Source organism: Anser anser (assembly GCF_964211835.1).
Source record: "Anser anser genome assembly, chromosome: 5".
NCBI lineage: Eukaryota > Metazoa > Chordata > Aves > Anseriformes > Anatidae > Anser > Anser anser.
The window spans coordinates 65868671-65893143 of NC_139725.1; the positions used below are offsets into that span (position 1 = coordinate 65868671).

At 46.3% G+C, this 24473-nt stretch overlaps 1 protein-coding gene across 3 annotated transcripts; it reads left to right on the forward strand.

The window, feature by feature from the left end:
• Window positions 1-48: 48 nt before the first annotated feature.
• Window positions 49-24339, forward strand: MIS18BP1 (MIS18 binding protein 1). Of its 3 annotated transcripts, none has more exons than XR_014585528.1 (16): window positions 49-482; window positions 1369-1494; window positions 2409-2911; window positions 4289-4365; window positions 5362-5492; window positions 9352-9442; window positions 9844-10007; window positions 11178-11344; window positions 12281-12365; window positions 13989-14841; window positions 15771-15943; window positions 18140-18282; window positions 20250-20398; window positions 21026-21253; window positions 21722-21779; window positions 21938-21953. XR_014585528.1 is itself a non-coding variant. In XM_083839877.1 (16 exons), exons 1-16 carry the CDS (start codon window positions 107-109, stop codon window positions 22030-22032), a joined length of 3273 nt encoding a protein of 1090 aa, XP_083696003.1. In that variant the 5' UTR covers window positions 49-106; the 3' UTR covers window positions 22033-24339. The 3 variants fall into 3 exon arrangements, 2 of the variants coding, with proteins under 2 accessions (XP_083696003.1, XP_083696004.1); XM_083839877.1 differs by having other exon boundaries at window positions 21026-21107; window positions 21938-24339; XM_083839878.1 differs by lacking the exons at window positions 20250-20398; window positions 21026-21253; window positions 21722-21779; window positions 21938-21953 and adding an exon at window positions 17882-17945 and having other exon boundaries at window positions 18140-18274.
• Window positions 24340-24473: the final 134 nt, after the last annotated feature.

Here is a 24473-nt window from a genome sequence, read left to right on the forward strand (position 1 = left end):
GGGCGGCCTGAAGGCGGCGGGACGGGCGGGGCGGCACCGAGGGAGGGAGGGGGGGGGGGGACGCCGCCGGTCGTGAGGGGCCGTGAGGCGCTGAGGGGCCGCCGCCATGCTCGCTGCGGCCACCCCCGGGAGCCGCGTTGCGGAGCCGGCGCCGTTCCGCGGGGTGCCGCTGCGGGCCGTGCCGCTGAGCAGCCTCCCCGCGGGCACGCTGACGCCCCTGAAGGAGCTCCTGGCGCGGGGCCGCGCCGCCCCGCCGCCGCCCCGCTGCGAGCCCCCCCCGGCGGCGTGCCGAGACCTGAAGCGGCGGGCGGGCGGGCCGCCGGGCCGCGAGTCCCCGGCCAAGGTGTTCCAGCGGATGAAGGCCGGGGCCCCGCGCCCCCAGCCCGGCCCCGCCGCCGACCCCATCCTCACCCCCGCGGCGCTGCACGGCGGGCGGCGGGGCCCGCACCGGCAGCTGGAGGGGGCAGCGGCCCCGCGGGCAGGTACCGGTACGGGACCGGGACGGGGGCGGGGTGGAGCAGGCGGCTCCTGGCCGGGCCCCGCTCCGCCCGCGGGTGGCCCCGGCAGCGCCCCGAGGAGCGGGGGGCAGCGCGCCCTGAGGGGGAAGCCGCGGGGCGCTGAGCCGGGCACCGCTGCTGGGCCCCCGTCGGTGCCCCCGAGCTGGGTGCGGGGCAGGCACGGCCGGGCTGGTGCCCCGCGTCCCGCAGCTGCCCCTCCGGGAAGGCAACGGGTAGCTCCGTGACTCCGGTCTCTAGAGCAGCGTGCCCTCGGTGGTGCCCCGGTGCTCTCGTGGTCCGCTCATCCCAAGCGGAAGACCAGCCGGAACGCTCTCCGGCCTGTCAGAAGGGCATCATGCCGTGCTTCATCAGCTGTCGGCATTCCCTTGCGCGTTGTTGTACCCACCCGCCTCCTGTACCACGCTCCTGCCCCGTTATTTAACCTGGGGGTGTTAAGACCCCCCTGCTTTGTCTCATTTAAGGCATGGCTGCAGGCAGCTGGGCTGAGCGCTCGCTCTGTCTTATCTAGCCAGCGGCATGGGCAGCTGCGAGCCAGCTGTCATTGGCGGGTTATCAACTCTGTTCCCAAAGAACCTGCTGTCACGGAGGTGAGAGTGCCCGAGTTTACAGTTAGACATTAAAAAGCCACAAAAAGGGTTGGGGCACATCCATGACGTGTACGTTTCCCTGAGGGATTCTTTTCAGATGCAGCTGAGGCAATATCTAACCCCAAAATGGAAGGCTTGTGTTGCCCATCCAGCTTGGGGAACAGCAAATTGTTGTCTACTGGTGGCTGGTGTATTTTGCTTCACCTCCACGTGAAAATGCTTTTCTACCTCAAATTCAAAGATCTTTTCTGTATTACTTCTAGAATTGCCTTGCGCTTGGATTCCTCAGAACCAAACCGTGAAAACGCTGTCTGTAGACCCTCTTGTGTTAGAATCCCCTCATAAATTCTTCTTGCGAGTGAAGCAGAAATTGCAGCAGCAGCGGAAAGGTACTTGGTATTGCTCTTAGAACACTTCAAAAACTTCCTGGGCTTCAGGGTTTCTGGTTTTGCTTGTAATCCCTCTCATGCTTTGGCAGAGTATTGTAAGGTATCACTCTCTGTAGTCTGTGCACAGAGGAAAGTGGCCCAAGAAACCTACAAATCGGTCTTCTCAGGGCTGGAGACGGCATTCCACTTGTAAACTGTGGGTTAGGGCACTGGCTTCTGATCTTGAAGCTCAGCATCATTACTCTTGTGTGTGTGTGTACTGTTTCATTTCGAGCTCCTGGTGTTGTGGTTAAGAGTCCATTACAGACTAGGTGTGCCACTTTGGCACTTGAGTTTAAATTCCCGTGTATTTTTTTCCCCTGTGTTGTTTCTTATTAGTGACCCTGAATATACTTCTGTCCTATAATTCTGTTCCTTAAAAACATGAAGAAAATAATGCATGGCAAAGACTTAATGTTGTTCAACTTCAAAACAGCACTCAATTTATCTGAAAGCTCAAAAACCAGTGCTGGTAGCTCCCAGTAAAACAGCAGCATGGCTAGAAATCAAGGTCTTGAAGTTTGGAAAGAAGGAAATATTTGAGGTTTTTGTGAATAACAGGGACTTTTGCTTTACAAGGAGGATTCATTGAAGTAAAGACAGGAAGAATGGTAAATATGTGCTGCTAATAGATATGTAGTATACACTGACTTGGTTTGGGGGGAAAGTGGGGTGGTTATAAGCTGATCTCGCGGTGAGGGAAAGCTAGTCCAAGTCAATTCAGAGCAAGGTTTGCTGTTCTGTTAGCAAGCACAATCCTAGTTTTGGAACTCTAGTGCAGATCGTTAGAACCTACTCACTAAAAATAGAACTAACTGTACCAAGTTTTATTAATTAATCCTCATATCACTGATTGCTTTTTTTTTAATGGGCAGATACAACATCTTCAAACCCGATCAAGCAAAACATTTCTCCTTCCACAACTGCAGAAAAGCCATTGGTCAAACCCGCTTTCGGTGAGCCAGTCACAAATGCTCCTACAGAGTGTGTGGTCCCTGATAAGGATGATCAGGACGACTTCCTCGTGGAATCACTGGATGCTGATGATGAAATGTCTCAAAATACAATGACCAGCTCTGTGAATGTCTATTCTGCCCCTTTTAAGCCTGGGGACCCGTTAGAAGACAGCTGTGGAGGCAGAGAAGCAAACTGTTATGAACTTCGTCAAGAAAAAGGGCAGCTGCAGCCAAGTGATCAGCAAGCTGCTCATAGAGTAAAGACACTGGAGACTAATTCTCAAAAGCCCTCACAGTGCTTATGCAGTATTATGCTCTCTACTCCCGAAGTCCACATACCAAGGAATCAGAATCAGAAAGACTCTAAGGGCCCTCTGGATAAACCTCATTCGGGTCAACTTGCTGCCAAGGCGAGCAACGAGGTGGGAGAACTTACTGCTTTAGAGCTCCCAACAGGCTAAAACCTCCCATGGGCTGCTTGTGGTTTGTCGCTGGGATTCTGTTTTTTCTTGTCAAAAGCAATGAGCACTCAGATTAAGCTATGATTTTATTAGATTCTGTGCTGGCTGTGGCTGGGATGGGGCTCGCCTTCCCCGCAGCAGCCCCCGCTGTGCTGCGCTGTGCAGGTGGAGCTGGAACAGCACAAACGTGCCCCCGGTGTCCCGGCTCTGCGAGCCCCCAGGGCTGAGCTGGGCAGGGGACCTGAACAGCCCCAAGGGATGAAACGGACCCTACGGCGTGATGCTCAGCAGTGAGAGCTGGGCAAGGGGGGCTCTCGTGAGGACGTCTGTCCTCCCAAACAACCACTACGCTTATCCTGCTTCCCAGGATGTAGCTGAACATTGCTCATCGATGGGAAGTAGAGAATAATTGTTCTCACCTTTTGGTTCTGCATGGCCTTTGCCTGTTTTTTTCTTTTTCTTTAATTAAACCGCTCCTCTTTTCAATCTGTGAGCCTTCTTTCCCCATATTTTTTCCCCCTCCTCTTTTGAGGAGGGGGAGTGAGAGAGCGGCATGGTGGAGGTTAGCTGTCAGTGTGAAACCACCACAGATTGTGTTGGTAAACATTCTTCCCTCAAAAAGACTTTTTTTTCCCAGACTCCAAGGTGAAAATGTGTTGGTTTTTTTTGTATAAAAGGCAACCTTTTCTTTTAGTATTTGCAAGCTACTCTACTTAAAGACTTCTGTGTCATCACTTAAGTTTGTTCATTGCCATATGCTGGTATGATGGACATGAAACAAATCGCAGGCTGGTCCAGCTCCTGGCTGTCTAGGCAAAACCAAGGAGGAGGAGAGCTGTTTCCTCGCTGTAGGCGAGGGGAGGTCCTAAAGTTACCCGAAGCTCTCTAGGTGACTGGTGAAAATCTCTGCTTTCTTGCCAGAACATCCAAACTAACGTTACGTGAGGCAGGAACCTTTTCCTAGCAGACCAGCCTGCAGATACTGTTTTCACTTCAATAAGTGTTTGGTAGTACTTGCAGCTTTCTGATTATATCTCAAGTAAAGCAGCGTGCTGTGATGGGTGCCGCGTTCCTCAGGGACTGGCCTAGGAGGCCGGCGGAGGCACACCTCCCCAGTCAGCCTGCAGCTGCCCACTGCTTGGGCGTTGGATTCCAGCTTGATCATGCTGCTATGTTCATGTGTTTAATGACCGCTTTCGTTTTTTTCTTGTCTGGAAGATGGTGCTGAAATAGATTCTCAAGATATACAGGAGTTAATTTCTGTTTTGCCAATGCCTTGGTAATGTTACACATCCTAGTCTAATTTAAAAATGATGACATCTATTTTTTTTGTGACAGAAAAAAATCTGCCTAACCAGTTGGAGCATTAGAGTGATCAATGGTAACACTGCAATATGCGTTGAAGGAAAACGGAAGTAAGAAAAGATTTTGTGACTTAAATGCAATGTAAAACATGGCGGTGGGCTTTCGGCATGTGAGCTGAAAAGGCTATAGCGTCCTTTGCCTAGCGGGGTAGCTGTAGCTTTGAGACTTGTGCTCTCAGAGTACCTTGGTACCTGTTGAATCGGTTCCGCACCCTTGTGTGGCTGTCTTCCCCTCTCCCCGGGAGCATGGCAGCACGGCCCTCAGCTCGTCCCCTAACCTGTGTAGTGACAGCTGGCACTCGCGCTTCCTGTCCTTCGTTACTAGCAACACGTTCAGGTTTTGTGTTGGTGTGGATCCAGTATATGTTGCTTGCCCACAGGGTACTTGATCTACTCTACAGACCCTGTGAACAGACTCCTGTCTGTCCTATTTTGTGGCAAGTTATATAGCTAAACACTTGCGCTGTCGTCTTGGGTTTGTCCTTAATACTGTTTTATAGCTTAACCCGTTGCTTACTGCTACTACAGAAGTATGTTTTAAAAAATGTAGATTTTTTTTTGTGAATGCTTGGATCTGTTTTTTGTATCTGCACATATTGGGGTTCCTTCTTCAGTTGTTCTTGTTGTTAAATAGGGTTTATTTAGGGTCTTTAAATAGGTCAGAAATAAATACAATATTCCTGGAGAGAATATGCATTTGACCTGTACGATAGTACTTCGTGAACTTGCGTGACGGTATCGCTGCAGCAGTGAGCTTAATGGAGTCCTTTCGTCCGTTTTGTTTCTGCAATCTAATGTCAGACTCGTTCTGTGACTAACGTTTGCAGCAGTTGATGTGCTCCTTTTGTCTCCTGTCCAACTATTAAATTAGCCCAGAAAGCCTTCCAAGCTAAGGAAGACGCTGGTAGGATGTGCTAGGTTTCCTTTATCACTCATAAAGTGCGTACCACTGTTAGTCTGATATGGAATATCAGTATTCCTGCTTGAAATTCCTTTTTTGAAAACAATGTTTTATTTCTGTTCTTCATGTTATCTGTCTTTTCTTAGAGATATGAAAGACCTGTCTTGGCATAGTAATGCAATTACGGAACGTGTAGCAAACAACCAAGTTAAGACATCATCTGGCAATATCTACCTGCTCCAGGGGCACATAGATTCCGCTTTGATGAGAAAAGAAGGTAAGAAGATGATCCTTAACGTAACATTACAATCTGAGAAGGTCCTCTAGATTTACGACTGCTTCCTGAGAAGTTGCTGCTGCAGTGAATGTTTTGCATTATCCTGCGAGCTGGGCTCAGCTGCATTCAGTACGTACCGGAAGGTGACTCCAGCTTCAGATGTCCAAATATTATCGAATGATAATCGTAGCTGGCATTTTTAGGTTGCTGCAGGTGTGGAGAGGGCTTTTGGAGTATGAGATTGACTAATGGGTATGCTCTTTCAGAGAAACCATTTCTTGCCAAGATTGCCTTTTTGTAATTTTGGTCTACGTCTTTGCATTTAAATAACGCTAAGACATTGAAATAAGGATTTTTTTTATACGCTGTTGAAATGACTGTGGTGTTCACATCCTATTTGTGGCTTACTGGTCTGTGATGGAGCAGTAGCTCCACAAAGCTGCATGGAATTTCAGTTTGAAGACAGACTAATTATGGAGTCAGTGCTTTATAATCTAGAAAATTGAACCGTTTTTAGGGTCTAAGTGGTAGGTTATACCGAATCCAGCAGAACTTCTTGCTTCATAGTGCTTTGAAGCACATGGGATTTTAAAGGAAAATAAAGTTGCACACTAAGTTAGGTTAGGCTAGGCTTTGTTCTAGGCTTCACACACATCCTCTGTCATGGCGACTAGTACATGAAACGAGGAAATGAGCTGCTGTGTAAGCAGGCAGAAGCACCTCTAGGAAGATAAAACTCGTCTGTGGCATGGATGGAATGCATGCTTGCCTTAGCCCAGGTGTGCCCTGTGTGTATGACCGTGCCCTTTTTAATAGGGCAGATTGGCACACTTTGCTTTCTCAGGCCCAGCACAAGACATCCAAAGATATGTCTGTGGCTTTGTTTAATCTTTTTTCTTCTTGTTTGCAGTACTGGAATGCATTTTGATAAATACCTGACTTGGCTGTTCTGACTTGGATTTGTGTCTAGTTACACTGCAAAATAAATACTTCTTTAAAAAAAAAAGTTCTGAGAAGTGACAGCAGGAGACCTCTCTTCTGAGCAGGGTGCCTCAAGTATTACAGAGGTTTCCTCATCCTAAGAGTTAATGGAATGTGCTGGGTTAGTTCCTCTGATCCTATGGGCTTAGCACTAACGGCAGAGCATCCTTCTTTCTCGGCTTCCTCCTCCCCCCTCAACACACACATGGAGGGAAGAAAAGCTGTTGTAGGCTTGGTATGGATAATACCCTGGAAGTACCTTGAACAGATTCAGTGTTGACACACGAGTCAAAAGAGAGCTTAAAGACAAGCTCATGTAAGTAGCAAGAAGAAAGGCTGCATCTGAAGTCTGACCTGAGGATTTCCTTCAAGCTGGGAATGCTGGGGCTGCCAGCAGTGGCACCGGCAGTCTGGGGCAAAGCTGCACCAGTACGTAACTGCTTGCCCCGGGAGCCCAGCTGGCTGTGTGAACTGCAAGTTACTTTTGTTAACAATGTCAGTGCTCTGTCAGTAAGAGCACTGCCTAAGCACTCACCTATTTACTAAGTTAACTTACTAAGTTACTCCATATTTACTGCCTAAGCACCTACCTTAGTGCTCAGTAGCAGTTAACTTGAATGCTGGGAGTGAGCAGAACAACAAAAAAAAATGCTTCTGTCTGTAAAACCCATAGGTTTTGCCCATGAACATCTTGAATACTTAACCTAATTCCACCTCATTCCTTCTCTTCCACCACCCCAACCCCCTTGCCCCACAAAATCCCAACAGTCTCCTTTCAAAAACAATACAGAATACAGCAGAACATGAGGAGAAAATGGGAATGTTATTAAGGAGCCTTCACAGGGCAAAGGACAAAATGAGCTAAGGGTTTTCAGCCTGCAAAACAGAAAGGTTTTGAAGAGGTGTGTAAGAGGTTAATGAAAGAACAAAGGGAGTGGAGATAGGAAATAAAGATCACTTGTGTGAAGTTTCCTACAGTAACAGAGTAAAGGAAATTAAAGAAACCTAGGAGAGGGGAAATTAAAATAAATAAATAAATCTCATACCATGTGCATCTCAGGTGGGAATCCCTGCACAGGGTCTTGTGGATGCTGAAGTTTTACATGAGTTCAGCTGGAGACTGAGCCATTTCCTGGAAGACAAATTCCCTAGGGGTTTTTCAGTACATAGATATCAGTGTTGATTTCTGAGCTGGAGGGTGGGAGACTGCACAGGGAAGTATTCCTGGGTAGTTCCCTGGCTCTTCTTTGGCCACTACTGTTGGGATCCTTTCCCTGATAGGGGCCAGATGGGCCTTTCGTTGGGCACTAAATAAACTCACAAAAGGGTGCCTTTATAGTTTCCCATCCTAAAGGAGCTCAATTATTGCAACTTTGTTGGCAAAAGCTGATTTTAACGGTCTTTCAGCTCCCAAGATCAGTAGCTAATGGTTGGGATACTTTATTTATTTATTTTTACCCCTGTGCTTTCTAGGAAAGATACTGCTCCCAACAACTTCACATAAATAGGCTACTGTTTAACCTTGTTTTTAATCACATGTTGCAGATCCTTCTTATGGCAGTCCATGGCTAGCGGTGTCACTGTGGGAGGATGAACGCTGCTCTGTTTTTAGAGAAGTACAAGCTCAGTGTTGTGCTCCTGCACAGGCTGCAGCCTTTCAGCGAGAAGGCTATGTGATAGTCGTAGAATCACAGAGTACCTGAGCTGGAAGGGACCCACAAGGATCATCGAATCCAACTCCCGGGTCCCCCAGGGACCAACCAAAAAAAAATCAGACCATGTGTCTGAGAGCGGTGTCCAAACACTCCTTGACCTCCGTCAGGCTCGGCACGGTGACCACTGCCCTGGGCAGCCTGTCCCAGTGCCCGACCACCTCTGGGTGCAGAACCTTTCCCTAACCCCCAGCCTGACCCTCCCCTGTCCCAGCCCCATGCCGTCCCCTCGGGTCCTGTCGCTGTCCCCAGAGAGCAGAGCTCAGCGCCTGCCCCTCCGCTCCCCTCGTGAGGGAGCTGCAGGCCGCCATGAGGCCTCCCCTCGGCCTGCTCTGCTCAGGGCTGAACAATCCAGGGGACCTCAGCCGCTCCTCATATACCTCTTACTCTAGACCCTGTGTCATCTTTGTTGCCCTCCTTTGGACACACTCTAACAGCTTACTATCATACTGTGATGCCCCAAACTGCACACAGTGCTCAAGCTGAGGCCGCGGCAGAGCAGAGCAGGACAATCCCTTCCCCAGCCTGCTGGCAGTGCTGGGCCTGATGCACCCCAGGGTACGGTTGGCCCTCCTGGCCACCAGGACATACTGCTGGCTCGTGTTCAGCTTGCTGTTAATCGAAACCCCCAGATCCCTTTGTGCAGGGCAGGATCCAGCACTTGCTCATGGTGTTGGTGATTGCCCAGCCCTCTGATTTGTCAAGATCTCTCTGCGGGGCCTCTCTACTCCTGCATTCGAGTCATTTATGAAAACATTAAAGAGAACTGGCCTTAAAATGGAGCCCTGCAGAACCCCAGTTGCTGTTACTAACCTAAGATTTTACTGGGGCCCTAAAGCCTCGTGTTCTCTGGGGCACTCATAGCAGCCACAGGGAAGCCACGTGCCAGTCTGGCATAGCTGAGCTGGGGAAAGCTTACGTTCCTGGTTCCCAGGAAGCTAGAATGATGTCTCCAGGTACTGATATCTGTATTTAATGACCCCGTTGGCTCACTTTTCCATGAAGCGCGCAGTTCTCTTAAACCAGGGAAATCTGTCTCTAGTATTTAAAGCTGCAGTGAGCTTCTGAGGTGCTTACAAAACTGTGCTTGTACTGGATGTTATTTGTTCCTTTTCTGATTAAAAGCATTGCCTGGCTATTGTTAATGCTACTTTTCTTTCTAACAGGATTTCCTTATCGCTTCATCAAAAGATTTACATATGGGTTTTCCAACAAATGGAAGGAATACGTTGAGGAGTTACTTGAGGAAAGAAGGAGGTAACTACTTTGGAGATTCTGTATCACTGCAAAGCTCTTAAGCATTACTTGATTTTTAAGAACATTATACTAGCAGAGGATAAAAGATTGCAGATGCAGGTATGAAGACTATGATCCAGGCAAATTCTGGTCACCAGGTTGGAAGAATACCCTTTTACTAATCTTCATTGTACTGGTTTGGTTTTGTTCCACTCAGTTACGTAGTCTTAGGATCAACACAAGCGCAGGGCTTCACTGATTCAGTGGCTTGAATGGTGTCAGTATGGGTAGAGCTGCACTATGCCGTTGGGTTTTTGCTGGGGTGGGGAGAAGCTTCAAGTCTACGTAAGTTAATGCGTTGTTAAAGGTCAACTGCTTTGGGTGTTTATTTTATTTTTTTTTCTTAAACTCTAAATCATTAGGAAAGAACGCAAACAAAGTATTGGTGAGAGTGAAAGTGAAGAGAGTGACTCGGTGGTGGGTTTGGATGTGTTGAAAAACGCAAAAGACCCAGCAAGACATGTAAAGAAATCTGAAACGAGAAACGCTACTTATGAAGTATCACCAAAGAATGATGAAAACACTTGTGGGTATTTATAATGCTATTCTCTAGAAAAGAAAAAAAAAAAAGAAAGCTGTTTCCCCAGCAAAAGATACCTGCTTGTTTTCCTCCTTGTTAATTTGTCTGTAGGTAAGAGGTAACTAATTGGGTGAAGGGTTTTTTTTGTTTACGTTCACTTGAACTTCAGTAATCAAGAGCACTGACTAACATGTTGTTTGGTTTGCTGAGGCACAAAAAGGAGGTGCTGTTCAGATGCTGTTCTGAGGAAGAACCCTGGGAAAAAGAGCGGGAGTCTACTCTGGTCTGTAGTAGCTGAAAGGAATGGCTCCAGAGCTGTTTATTCTGACAGCAAACTTGAGTTATTTTTTTCCAGCTGCTATATTGTATATCGTACTCTCTTTGGGATATAATCTCTCCATCGAGGCTCTGTCCTTGGGATTCCTCCCCTGCATTGCTGTCCCCCCTCTTTTTTGGCTGCCTTAGTTGTAACTCCTCCTTTGAATCTGTTCCTAGAGCAGGTTTACTTTATGGCATCTTTAATGTTTTTGCCTCAGTTGGACAGAACGGGTTGTAGAAAAATTCCTTACATTTTCTTTGTTTCCAAAGGAAATGGTTGTGGCGCCATAACCCAATGATCAACGTGTTTTGTCCTTGCCAACCTTGCTTTACCTTGCAAGCCTAGCTTCATTAGGGACACTAATAGCTTTGGGTTTTTTATTTTGCCTTCTTTTTAATATCTTGTCATAGGCTCCAGCAGGGCTTTGGCCAAATCTCATTGGACTATTTGTTAATACTGTAATCAGATTTTCTTGCTAATACTGTTAAACCTGTTTTTTTCTCTCATTACAATCAGGATTTTTTCAGTGTGACACCTTTTCTTTATTGTTCTAATCCCCTGTATGACTTTTAGATTATTCATAGCCTTGTAAACAAAGTAAAACTAAAAAGTTCACAGCGGTGTAGACTATAAAGCATGAAAATTATTGCTTCAGTCTTGTTAAAGTATGCTTACTTGTAACCTGAACCCTTTAAAAGAACATCCTTACTTTGTGGTAAGTTTCCTGTTTTCCATGTATTTCATGCAAATGAACAGGTTTAACTAAATTATTGCTCCTGTGCCTGTGAAGTGTGCAATGGTGAGTTTTCAGTACAAAATATTTACGGAAATACTGAAATTTCTTGTTTTTCTTGTAGATGTAGTACCAAGACACAGTTCCATATTGAACGACACAAATGGAGTTTACACTCGTAGCGGCCGTCTTGTTAAACCACCGTTAAATTTCTGGTGTGGGCAACGTGAGTTTGTCGATCAGGAATTAAATGTTACTATAGAAAAAGGAGGAGTAGATTATTTGAGCATAGTAAGTGTCTTTTGCATATTGTTACACATTTCTTTGAATTGAATTATTATTGAATAACCTTGGATATGTATTTAACTGACGGAACCAGTCCAGCTCCAGTAAGTACCTGAAGAAGCAGGACATTTTGAAAACATTATAAAAATGTAAAAAAAAAAAAAAAAAAAAAAGTCTTAATCTTTGAATTATCAGATAGTTGTTGTCTGTGAAGTGGGGATAGTGGGGAATTACTTCTGAAAAACAAAGTGTCTCGAAAGATCAGGAAATAGGCACAGGTGGGTCACTGAGTTTCCTAAGCAAACGCTTCCCATAACGTTGTAACGCGCAGTCCCTGTGCCATGTTTAGTCACACAAGGGGTCTCAGTGCTGCAGGCAAGTTTTTGTGTTATCGCTGCTGTTGTCAGCTTTCCCATTTATGGGTTTCACATTCGTTAGGACTAGATATTTCCTCATTTCTTATATCGTGATCTGTCCAGATGACCCCTCTCTTGATTGGGGTGGGCTGTTTTTATTTATTGTGACGCTTCACCAACTCTGATAATATTTTGATAATGGGAGTGAAGTTTGTGTGAAGGAAGGCAGTGCTCTTTGCAGCAGCTGTCTTTTTCTTAAGACAAAGTGGCCATATGGAATGGGGAGTGTACTAAAACTTGTCATCAGCACCAGCAGTGCAGAGCTGTGTGTGATTTACCATAAACTCAAGCAGTTGTAGATCTTGAGATTTTAACCCGATTTTTGGAGTATTTAGAGGGAGTCTGGCTAAGTTGCTTTGGTCACATGCACTTGTGCTCATCAAACAGTACTTAATAGACAGAAGGGGCAGTGTAGGTGTCTTAAATCTGCCCACCGTGTAAACATTTGGCTTTTTCAGAGCTGACATCAGTAGGCTTGATAAGTAAACTCTAGCAGAAGTTTAGATTAAATTGTTTTATTTTGAAGTTGTATAGTGCTGAAAAACCCAAAAGGATGAAGAAAAAGGATGCAACGAAGGCAGTGGAAGAAAAATCAAAAAGCAAAGATAAAGGTAAAAAAAAAAAAAAAAAGATGGGTTTTGGTTTTTTGTTTAAGTTACTGACTGGAATCAATGGATTATGTGTTGGGTGCTGGAGCAGTGTGGTGATGTCAGGTTAATGCAATATATTTATTTAAATCTTCTAACGATCATTTGCTTCTTCTATGAAGAATTATCAGAGTAGCATTAATGCCTAGTTTTACAGCTCAAAATGTTTTAAAACTTTAACTACATGAAGGGAATGTGCAGATTTCTTTCCAGAAGTTGAAATGAAAGGATTATGATGATTGTTTTTTTTGAAGTTCCTGATCTCTCAACATGGCTATTACGTGCAACTTAAGGTAATCGACCAGTCCAGCTATTGGTCTGGCTTTGCTTTTCAAGCTGGTTGAATTCGATGAAATGAAATGCCTACATAGGTACACACACAAAAAAGTACTGACGGTTTTAAAGCCTTTATTTTTAATAAAATTTGGGAAACGATAGCGCCCTGAAATCAATCTCAATATAAAGCAGAAGCTTCTTTTAAAAACAGCAGTAATGTTTTTTACAGAAACTATTAGTACTGCAGATAAAGCTTTTGGGATGTGAATGTTTGCTTGATCTCAGTCGTAGCATTTTAGTAATATTTTCTGTTTCCTATTTGATTCTCTATCTGCTCAATACTTTAACATTCTCTCTTGTAGCCTTGATAATCCTAATTCTTCTAGTAGTCTGGAGGCATTCTGTCATGGGAGCAAACTGGGCAGGAACTGGAGGTCTCCTTTGCATGCGGAATCCTACCTGCTGCTGGCTGTACTCCCTCTGAGCAGAGGAAGGGGCATTTGCTCAAGATGAATTCTCTGCTTAGAACTGGTTTCATGCCACGTGCTCTTTGTACAAGCTGTGTGTAAAGGTATTTTCACAGCTTCTTGACTGCAGTGCCCAGGAGCGGCCTGCCTGCTGGGAGGCAGCGTCCTGCCTTTTTATCACGTAGCCTCGTGTTCCTGCAGAATTTCATCGTGAATACGTAGGAATGTATGCATCAGGGCAGAAGGCCTTTACTTAATCTGTCTGAGAGATATTTACAGGAAAGGAGGTAGTGATCCCAGGAAGCTTTGCTAAGGTGCTGGTTTTACTCGGTCAGGTTTGGTAAAGTTCCCTGAAAAGCAGAAGTGATTTTGCAGTTACCATCGGGCAGGTCTTTGGAAGTGGGTTGCAGATTACCTGTGCTTACACGTCTCTTAAATGGTGGAGGGCCAGCACAGAGTGTGGGCTGATGTTTCTTAGCATCATTAATTTCTTGCTCCTTAAGAGCATGAAATTAATGAAAGAGCATCTGGAATGTTCCAGAGGGAAACTGTTTAAATTAGTTTTGTGTTCCAACATGACCATTTGACGGAGTATCCCCTTGTCCTGAAGGACTGCAGTGTTCTGGTAGCTGGGGGAAAAGCTTCTGCAGAGCATGGGGAGCTCACGCTGGAGACGTGCTGCTTGTGCCCTCCTGCAGACTACACTCGGCATAACAGAAAGGAGTCTGCAGATCTTAACGAGTGCAGGAAGCGTTGCATCCTGCAGCAAGCTAGTCTTGCTCGTCTGAGAGTATGGTAATGATTTGCATTGCAATGGGTGATATACTGACATCATCTCTTTCAGGGAAAAACAGTCAAAAAGGAGTAAGTTCCAAAAAAGAAACAAAGTCCACTGGAAGCAAAGAAGCCAGGCGCTTTATTTCAGATGATGATGAAAGTGATCGTGCAACTGAGACTAATAAAATTAAAAGACAGGTTTCTGTTGAGGTGACTTGCTTAAATACTGAAGGTAGGAACAAGTACAACTGTAACAGCAGAACCATGAGAAAGGAAGAGACTACAAGTCGGCAGGCTTACACGTACTCTTTAAGGTCAGCCAGACGACTTTGTCAAGACAAGCCTTTAACAGTAGAATCCTCAAGCCAAGATGAGGAAGAATCCAGTGAAGATGTCCCATTGTTTATCAAAAGGAAAACTAGACCTTTAGTGCAAAAAGAGACTCAAAACTCCAAATCTTCCTCTCACTGTAAAAACGTGCAGGACGGTGCAAATAAGGTGCCATGTGAACAAAGGGAAGTTAAACGCTCTACTGCTGCTGCCTCCCATGATGTGCAGCTGAGGCAAAGGGTGCCTGAGTACACTGACAATTCTTCTGATTTGCTTGAAGGAAAAACATCTAGTGAGTCCAGTACTTCAGTCCATCAGTCTGAGGCAATGAGGACAAGAAGCAGAACCAATGCTCCAAAGTATGTGTTTGAACTTGACACTAAGTTTGAAAACAAAGATAGGGAATTTCACATAAAAGAGAAGAAATCAAAAGCATCCAATAAGAAACCAAACTCTAATGCTTTTCCTACTGCCAAGTCTTCAGCAGCAAAATCGAGAGAACCCGAGAAGGAAAAGGTGCAGAAGTCTCACGGATTTTTTCCAAGGACAACTGATGTCTGGTCTGAAAAGGAATTACAAAAGCTGCACAGGCAAGTGGTTCCCTTGTCTTCACAGGGCAAAATTTCCTTCTGGCATCAGGAGGCATAACATACTGGAGTGGTTTGGATGGTCTATGAATTTGCATTTTTCAGATTTTTGGTTTTGAGAGTCAGTTTCTTTCAGCTTATTTTAAGGGTTTCCTATATGCTTTAATTTCCTTTTACAAAATACATTTTGTTAACAAATTGAAAAATAGTAAAATAAAGGAGACCCTGTAAGTTTTCTAGAATAACTGTAATGTGTGGGCCTAGAGCAGCCCCTACCACAGTATAAAGTGAGAGGAACACAGCAGCTAGAATTTTGTGATTCACTACTCCTCTACCTGCTTCCCAAATACACATACTTACTTTTTTTGTGTGATAGATATTTCTTTGAATAAAACTGAAAAAACGTGAGTTGGTAAATAATATTGTTAAAGTATTCACATTTATGATTTGTCCAGTAAAGAGATATATTCTCTTGCCCAATGGAATAAAATATTACAGATGTGCTTATGTATTTAAGTTTTGTGTAGGGGAGAATAACCACAAGAATGTTAAATTAACGCACAATCCAATGACTTAAACTGGCTACTAGGCAGTGTTTAATATCTAATTGGGTTATAAAATAACCGTGTTTCATTTTGCTTTTCTTAGATTAAAAGCCTGAAAAAAAAGGTATGAGTTAGTGTCTTGGGGCAGGGGGGAAAGCTGCTGGAAATAAGGATGAAATATATCTTGTAACTGATCCATTAGCATAAAGTATTCCAATAAAGTTGTGCGTGTTTCAAAGTGTCTGGATGACATCAGAGACAAGATTCTTTACATCCAGTGCGCAGTGCCACTCCTAGGAAGGGAAGGACAGTCTCAGGGCAGGTCACTGGGCAGTTTTGCGCAGACTGTTCGGCATGAAGAAGGTTGTGGTTTTGTTCCCTCGGCAGGGCGGTTGCTTCATTTCCAAAGCACAAGAACGGTTTCTGGGTGGAGGTAGCGATGGCGGTGGGGTCTCGTTCTGCTGAAGAATGCCATCAGAAATACACGGAGGAACAACAGACAAAAGCTTCCAAAAGACACGCCACAAAGACCACCACTTCAGGAAAACCAGACCAGAAAGGTACCGACCTCTTGGCTCTGAGTGTAATTTTGTCTTTACCTAATTTTAAGTTCAGTGTCCATTTTGCAATAGGAGAGGCAGACACAAGAACACACATATCTAATACGTGAGCAGTAAGGAGATTCCATCTTTTAGCGTTTGGACCAGAGTCCTGTAGTGAAGGAGGTTAACTTCTACTGTACAAAGGTTTGTTGTAGAGCTTGAAGGATGTCGTAAATGACTGCGGCAGTGACAAGAAGAAAAAGGACAGTTTAGAGTTTTTGAGTTCCTGTTGTGGCAGGCAGGCTTAACCTTTGCCAGCTAAGAGAAAATAGCTATTCACATCTTAACGGGCTGCTGGACGCCTGGTGGGTGGTAAACTGCTTGTACAGCTCTCTGCCCAAACAGGATAATGGGGTACTTGAATGCACCTGGGACAAAGCGCAGTAAGAACAACCAAATAGTCCTCTTGTGTTTGGCAGTTGCATGCCTGTTACTGTTTTCTGTCCACTTTGGAATCAGCAATTTGTGTTTAAGGATAGCAAGTGTGCCTGGGGTGAAAGGCACAAGAAGCTCATAAAATCATAGAATATCCGAGTGGTGAAGGGCCCCACAAGGGTCATCGAGTCCAACTCCTGGGTCCCAAAGGACCAACCAAAAATAAAAGAAAATCAGACCACGTGTCTGAGGGCGGTGTCCAAACGCTTCTTGAACTCCGGCAGCTCGGTGCCTGTCCCAGTGCCCGACCACCTCTGGGTGCAGAACCTTTCCCCACCACCCAGCCTGACCCTCCCCTGAAGTGTATGAAATATGCCAATCCAAGCATGTTTCCAAGCTCAATCCAGTCACCGAAGAGAAGGTTATAACGACTTCAGTGCTTAGATGAGGAATGCTTGATAGTAACTCCTGTAGCCGACAAAAACATCCATCGCTCAGCCGCTGGAGGCTGAAGCTTTAGGTCTTGCGCCGCAGTGGGTGAGATGGCTCCGGTGCTGCTTCTCGGTGCTTAAACTTGTGCAGCGCTCTCTGTTTAGTGAAAGCACTGACAGAGTTTCTCTGTTTGAATGAGGAGATTCACGTTACCCAGTCTCTGAAGTTCCCGCAGGAGTGCTTGAGGCCAGTTGTGCAGCCTCCGGTCTGGAGACCGGACCGGGTGGTCATGGCAGGTTTCCCTGCCCTTAAAGTCAGCGGATCGTGACTTTGTGAAGGCTTGAAAAAAGCAGGCTGAGTTCATTGCAGAACAATCCGCTTTCTTTTTACTTGACTGTTTCTTTGAAGCATTTGGGGCAGTTGCCAAATTCTTGTGAGAATCTACTGGACATCAGTTCAGTAGTAAATCGTATTCAGCTTTGATAGTGATACTATTTTTCTCAAGCATTTTGGAGCATAGGTAGAAACCACCTCATGTTGGCTGACATTGGCTCTGTGCTGCGTAATACTTAGCAAAGGATTCTGCTTGGCAGCTAGGAGCTGTTCCTTGGCTTTCTCTCAGAAGGTGAGCATACCCTGTTACAGATGAATCTCAGCACAGATGATAACATATTATTTTGTTCTTCTGAAAATCTCAACTGTGGATTTATTTTTAATTTTTCTTTACTTGACCGTCTGCGTAAGCAGCCGTTTTAGCTTTGGAGTGTCTGAAGATTAGGAGATTGGGAAGGTGCTCTTCTAAACTTGCCCAGAGAGTAACCTGTGGTGGAAAGTAGGGGACTGGAATTACAAGCGCCAGTGGCAGTGACAAAACAGATGTATTAGAGAACACAGCAGGAGTTCTGAGTGGTTAATATTGGCAAAGGACAGCACCGTGTGCGCTGCGGTCTCAGATGAGCATTCCACAAAGCCTCTGTCGAGGACGCCAGCTGGTTTCCACCTGTCTGTGCAGCAGAGCCTTTGTGTTTGAGTACTTGATGCTTCTTGATGTGGTGTTAATTCGTAGTGTGTTTTGTCTTTGAAACGCAGGTGCATGGATAACTCTGTTAAATCATGATACACGACACTTGCGATGGCTGCATAAGGCTCTAGAGTAAGTTTCTGATCCAGATGTAGCAGAGCAATTCTGTTTGAAAGTTGTACAGAAATCCAAAGGATCACAAAGAGGCTATAAGAAACTTCCTCAAAAGAGAGGGCTTTATCTCTAGCATTGATTACAGTTAGCTAATTTTAAAACCATGCTACATAACAAATGGCTTAGAAAAATTAATACTTTGATTCACGCAGATAAGAAAGAACCAGTTACGATAACTGCCAAAGTGGGAACCTTCAAAAGAAAACAGCAGATGAGAGATTTCCTGGACCATTTGCCAAAGGACAACCATGATGATGTTTTCACTGCAACACCCTTTCAAAACAGAAGAGTAAAGGTAAATCTGGGAGAACGCCACAAATACTGATGTTTTCTGGTTCTGTTTCAAGGCTGTGCTCCAAGTCTGCTGGCTCCGTGCCAGCAACAAACTCTTCCCTGTGTTTTTGGGAGTGGAGGTTTCTCTACTGGACTCCTTACTGGAGCCCTGTGCTTGCTGGCAGTGAGGATGCGTGGAGCAGGACTCGTGCAGCTGAGCGGTGCTGCTGAAGGCACGAGCACTGCCGGTCTGCAGCACGCGTGGCCTTGCCCTCTCGGTGCTGCAGAGCGATGCCGCCCTTCTGGGGGATGCTCCTTCAATCCTTACGCTGTGGAAACGGGCCCTTCCTGAAGTCAGATGGATACTTCACAGGAAGTTTTTGCTTTCCCTCCCCTCAGCACATCTCAAATTTAAAACCAGTTTCCTCTCGATGCTGTCTGTCTGTGGGAGTTCTGTCACCCTCTCGCCCTGCCCCTTGCTTTTTGTTGTTTTCTCTCTCCCTCCTGTTTGGGTGGAGGAGGTGCCAGGTTTCCTTGGTTAGGCTCATTTTCAGTAACCAAAGCACAACAGCGCATCCTGTATGTTAAGACTTTCCTCATTTCAGTCTTCTCGTTTTTAAAGAAAAACCACTCATTTATCAAGATAACTTCATTTATGTATTTATACACACCTGTAGAGAATTTTTAACGTATATTTCAGGATGTGTCTTCTTGCTGTCTGACCGGACTAGCTCCACCTATTAACACTGGGTCCTTGGCTCCTGCAGGGACTCCAAACAGCACCTGTATGTATTTTGATATATTTGTTCTTTTCTGGTGTGTTTTTTTGTAGCAACACTTTATTTCTTATTCTGGCACACATCCAAAAGTAGAGCAACACCCTGGCTCACGGAAAAGTCCTAGTTTAAGCACTGGTAACTTCATTGCTTTCCATAGAGTGCAGTGTGTCCTGGAGATGTCCCCATGACTAATACATACAATTTGGCTGCGGAATAATCAGTGCATCCATGTCCAAGCCATCCTCTTTTGCAAAGGGATTCCCCGGGAGACTGCCATTTGGTAGAATAAAATTTCAGCCGGTCATGAAAAGCATTCTCCATAATTTTTTCTTTTTCTGGATTCAAATAATTTTACTTAGCGTGCGCTGTGCAAAAGAAACTAGCCTCCTGTTGTGGCTTACGGTGAGAGGTACCCCTCCAGAGGGAAATCCTTGTTAGGAGTCACGAGGGGAACTCTCCTCCATGAACTAGTCAAGCCCCTCCCTGAAGCCAGCAGACTTCACACATCTCCAGTTTCATGCAGCAAGCTTGGGAGCTGAATTTGCTGTGTGAATAATCATCATTGTTTGTTCTCCATCTGCTGACTTTGTCCCCCTCTCCTCATGGGGAGGAGACGGCGCACAGCTGCCCTCATGCCCGTCACCTTTCCCCTAGGGCCCACTGCTGTTTCTTGTGTGGAAGTTAGTCTGTGCTTTTGAACGTTTGTGTTGCTCCTCTCTGAACCTTTCCATTGCTCCTCTCTCTCTTCAAAATGGAAGGACCACAAGTTCACCGAGTAATCCTGAAATCTTCCTCCTGAGTAGTAATGGTCAACTCTGAACTTGTAATAGTAATCAGATTTTTTTTTTGATGTGTAGTAGCAGCCAAAAGAAGGCCAGCAAAATGTTGGGCATCCACAGGAGTATTAAAAGCAAGACCAAGCCATCACTTGGCTGCTATGTGGAGTCCTTGCATGCCTGCATTCTGTATGCCGTGTGGAGGGACATGTGGATTCGGGAAAAGCAGCTGAAGTGAGCAAGGGGATGGAGTGCCTGCCTGTGGAGAGAATGAAAGTCTGGGACTCCTCACTGTGGGGAAGAGGGATACAGCCGAGGTTCGCGGCATCACGAACGGGCTGTTTGCGGTGGCCACTCAGAAAGAACCCCAAGACGCCTCTTAAGAGGACTGCAAAAAAGGGCAGGTCATTGATTGCTCTGTTGTGGCTTTGTAGTTGCCTATGTTCCTGGGAAGCCAAGAGGATGACGATGATGACTTTGCACTTACCGACAACCCAATCACACCTTCCTCGGCTCTCTTCCCTCTGGCGAAAACCCCTCAGTGTGAGCACATCAGCCCTGGCATGCTGGGACCTATCAACAGGTAGGAACTCTTACTGCTGTTCCTCTGCTAACGCTTCCCTTTCTCATCTTCCCAGGGATAGTTTTGTGTCTTCTGAGAAAGTTCACTTCCCCTCCAGACATGCGGATTAAATGCTGCAGTCCTTTAGGTGTTTGTTTGGGGAAAGCTCTTGCATTTGACCCTGTGTGCAGTTTGAGCTACTCAGCTAAGTATGGACAACTAAAACGTTTCCTGCTGCCTGTTCTTTTACTCTTGGAGAAGGTGATGGTTTGGGGCTTCAGCCTCGGTAGAGGTCCCTCTGCTCATTCTGAGTCTTAAACCTGTTAACCCAACTGCTTCAGGCTTTACGGAAACAAATTTGAAATAGGTGGCATTTTTATCTAATGGAAGAGAAATGAACATCTGTGAAGATAACAAATTTTTTTGTCTGATATTTGCATTAAGACTTTATAGCATGTGCTCTAATCACTTCTGCACTGAGTCATACTCCCAGAGCTCGTTATAATGAATTGACCAACAACTGTTTTTAACGACCGTGCTAATTTTCTGTCTCGATTAGAACTGTATGTATAACGGCTGTGGCTGTATCCCACTGATACCCTGAGCAGAGTGCACCAGTGACACTAACTTGCTTGGTGGCCTTCACAGGAACGATTACGACAGGCACGTGTTCAGAATGCAGAACGCGCAGGGCAGGAGAGACACCTGGGACAAAGTGAAGAAGAAGCCGGTAACGCTGCTTCCTGCGCATCGCCCCGCTCCCCTGTAGCAGTGCCGAGTTCTGCTGAGCAGCAGGCAAAGGAATCCCTGGATCACAGAGGAGTCTGTGTACTGACAGAAAGCAGGAACCCTCCCCTGATTCATGCCCAAATTCTGGTTTGAATCTACATATATTTTGGAGAAAAGTTACTTTTATTATTATTTAAAATGTCTTTGTTCAGGACTTGTCACTGCTTTTGAATTCTGGACCTTTCAGATTCGTTAAGTTCCTGTTATTTTTTCCTGTAGAGCGGGAGCGGGAAACAAGGCTCCTTACCTTGCACCCTGAATTTATGTATTTATTCCTTTGGTATCCTTGGTTTGGTAATTCTCCTGGCTTTTCCGTGAACAACTGAGATCCCAGAAGCAGAAAAACATCACTAGTTCAGTGTAACGTTTTATGGTAGTTAAGTAGTTTAAATCCAGGGTGAAAATGTAGCACAGCAGTAGGGCAACTTTATTCTGATGGAATACTGAGTTTGCCTGTTCCTTTTCCCCCCCCCCCACCCCCCCCCGATGTTTCACATTCTCCTTGTGCTGATGCTGTAACTGCTGCTTGAGTGGAGACTTTTTCCTTTTTGCCAGGCTGGAGCCGCACTTGGTACACCAGCGTCAAGCAGAACCAAGTTTACTTTCGATAAAAGTAAGTAGTTTTGTTTCTCCTCCTTCGTGTCAGGCTCACTCGCTTTCACGTTGCCACTGGCTCGTGGCTGTTAGCGTCTTAGCTTTGGACCTTCTGGAACTGCTTTTTCAGCACAGGCACACACATTAATAATCTCCTCCCTGTTTTTCTTATTGCAGAAGTGGATCAGACCTCTGTTGTGGGGAAGCTCTTCATGCCCGAGGCAGCAGATTCATCAGATGAGGAGGAAGAAGATACTTATTTTTCTGTTTAATGCACTTTGGAGGTTTTATTAGTTCCACATTTGTAAACCTCTTGTACAGAAAGTCAAAACGAAGGGCTTTAGCCACCCCTCTGGCATGGTGTTCTTGTGGCCCTATGTTAGAGTCCGCTTTGGAAAACTCAGCCTGCAGCGTTTCTGCGGTTAAAATACGTTCTTGCTGCCAGGTCAGCAGTGAGGGTGGCAATTTTTCATGTGTACAAAGTGGAACTTTCTTGCCCAGGAACCTTCCTTCCTTTGTCCTGTTTTTCCTTGTGAAGGGGGAAGGGAGAAATCTAGTCTGATACCAATTATTTACAAATTTTGATGGGTTCATTTTAAGAAAAATACTCTTTTAGAAATATGACTGTAAAGTAACTTTAAAACAGCACTGTTTGTAACTAATCAGAAGTGCCTTTTACTTTGCTCTCCTGATAAATTGAATTTTTTACATTAATGTAATAAAGAAGATGCCAAGTGTCTGGCAGCAGTTTATGAATACGTAGGAAAGCACCTGCCTGAAATGTGTAGGCACGGTCATGTAAGCATTCTGCTTTTCTTTTAAAATGACGGTTCCTGCCCCCTACAAGCAATTCTAAATATTTTTAGTGGTAGTACAGAAGAAAAAAGCTTTGAGCATATGTTTCCTCTGAATGGTAGGTAGGGGAAAAAAATCATTTGTTGTCCTTCTGCACAGGAACTTCCCCTCCAGGCTGTCACCTGAGTGTTTCTGAACACTGAAGCGCAGGGGAAGTACAGGCTCCGTCCTCAGGCCCCATGCCTGGCTCGCTGATGCTGGGTGTTACTTTCCTCCTGCTTCTTATGGGGAAAACCCTGACAACACAGGCAGAGAAAAACCCTCAAATATTACGAAATAAGCTTGAAAGACTTCTGGTTGGCTTGAGCCACTCTGAAAGCTTATGCTGAGCTCTGTTAGGCTCTTTCCTTTTACCTTCAGTAGAGGATGAGAGCCTCGCCCAGGCACCTGGGGGCCCGGAGCCAGCGCACTCTGGGGGCTGAGCTGGGCACAGGCCCAGGGACGTGGCCAAGGGGGTTTGGCCTCCGCTGTGAGGCTGAACGGCGAGCACGGTAATTTCTGCAAAGGTAAATGCAGCTAAGAGAACTTTGCCTGAATTTCTACCATAATTTAGCCGTACAGCCTTCATCTAAGCAGTGAACACCATTGACCTGTGGGCCTCGCCCTTACCCACTTCAGGCCTTTGCAGGCACGGGCCCGCATTACAGCAGGGAGTGGCACTGGGAAACTGCTCGGTGGGAGAAAAACAAAAAACAAAACAAAAACAAACAAAAAAAGACAACCTGGAGAGGAAGGAAGCTCTGTAAAAGGAAGCAAGGCTAAGGGGCTGCAGCTTACCTTACCCCTTTTCAGCCTAGAGCAGTTGCAGGACCTTCTAGTACGTGTGGCCAGGTCCCCTGCGTCGCCTGGCTTCAAAGGCAAAGGAGGGTGATGCCAGCTCTGTGCTGAGGCGTTTAGCCTTGGCCCACCTCCTCTTTGGCCCTCCAAAGCAACACCACGCGTGCACGCTGCCTCACCTGTAAGCAGCCTTGCTTTGCCTAGCTGGCCCTCGAAGGGTGGGGGGGTTGGGTGTTTTTTTCCCAGCTAGGCACTGCTGGCTGCCAGCCGGCCCCTTTCTCTGCACAGACACTGCCCCGCTATTCCGGCCCCACACAGCCCAGAACGTATTAAGCAAGCAGACTTACTGCTATTAAAGAAGCCCCTTGATTCCCTGCAGGCTTCGTCGTGAATGCAAACGAGGATGGCTCCAGAAGGGAACGGGAAGGATTACAAAAAGGCTGTTTCCAAGCAGCCACGGCGTGGCAGCAGCAGGCTGCGTGTGCTGCACGGCCTGTGCAGGAGGCTGAACGCGGGAGCTCCGCAGGGTGAGCGGGCGGCTGCTTGTGCCCATCGGGCGGCTGCTTGTGCCCTTCCTGCTGCAGCCGCCCCGGGGGCAGGAGGCGAGGAGGCGGCAGCAGCTGCAAGGCAGGGCCAGGAGAGCTGAAAAGGCAGTGGTAGCTGCAAGGCCACCTGAAACCAGGTGCACGCGCTTACTGCCCTAGGCTTGTCTGGCTCAGTTTCAAACCCAGTAAGGTCCTCGGCGCTCTGGGCAAAGCAGAACCCAGCAGCAGACTGAGGCATGCCTTAAGTGCCAGTTTCCTTCTAGGCACCGTGGGTACCAGTCTTCCAGTGAATGGAAGGTAACCGCAGGTGGGCTCCTTCCCCTCTGACGCCTGCCTGCCTAAGCCGAAAAGCTGCAATTATTTTAAAAGGAGTTTTGTTACGATCATGAGCAGCAAACAAAACCCAGCCCTGCCCCCAGAGCCACTGGCCTTGCTCTGCCCGCACCCTGTGCTGCCTCCTGGCACCGCTGCAGCCGTGGCCGCTGGGCAGGAGGCCCGGGGAGGGGCCCAGCAAGGACAGAGCCTTGCGTTAAGGC

Excerpts from the sequence above, each read along its gene's own strand:
- MIS18BP1 (XM_083839877.1), top strand. The coding sequence starts at position 107 with ATGCTCGCTGCGGCCACCCCCGGGAGCCGCGTTGCGGAGCCGGCGCCG. Across the intron at positions 9,443-9,843 it reads TTACTTGAGGAAAGAAGGAG|GAAAGAACGCAAACAAAGTA; the intron begins GTAACTACTTTG and ends CTAAATCATTAG. Across the intron at positions 21,108-21,721 it reads ACAAAGTGAAGAAGAAGCCG|GCTGGAGCCGCACTTGGTAC; the intron begins GTAACGCTGCTT and ends CCTTTTTGCCAG.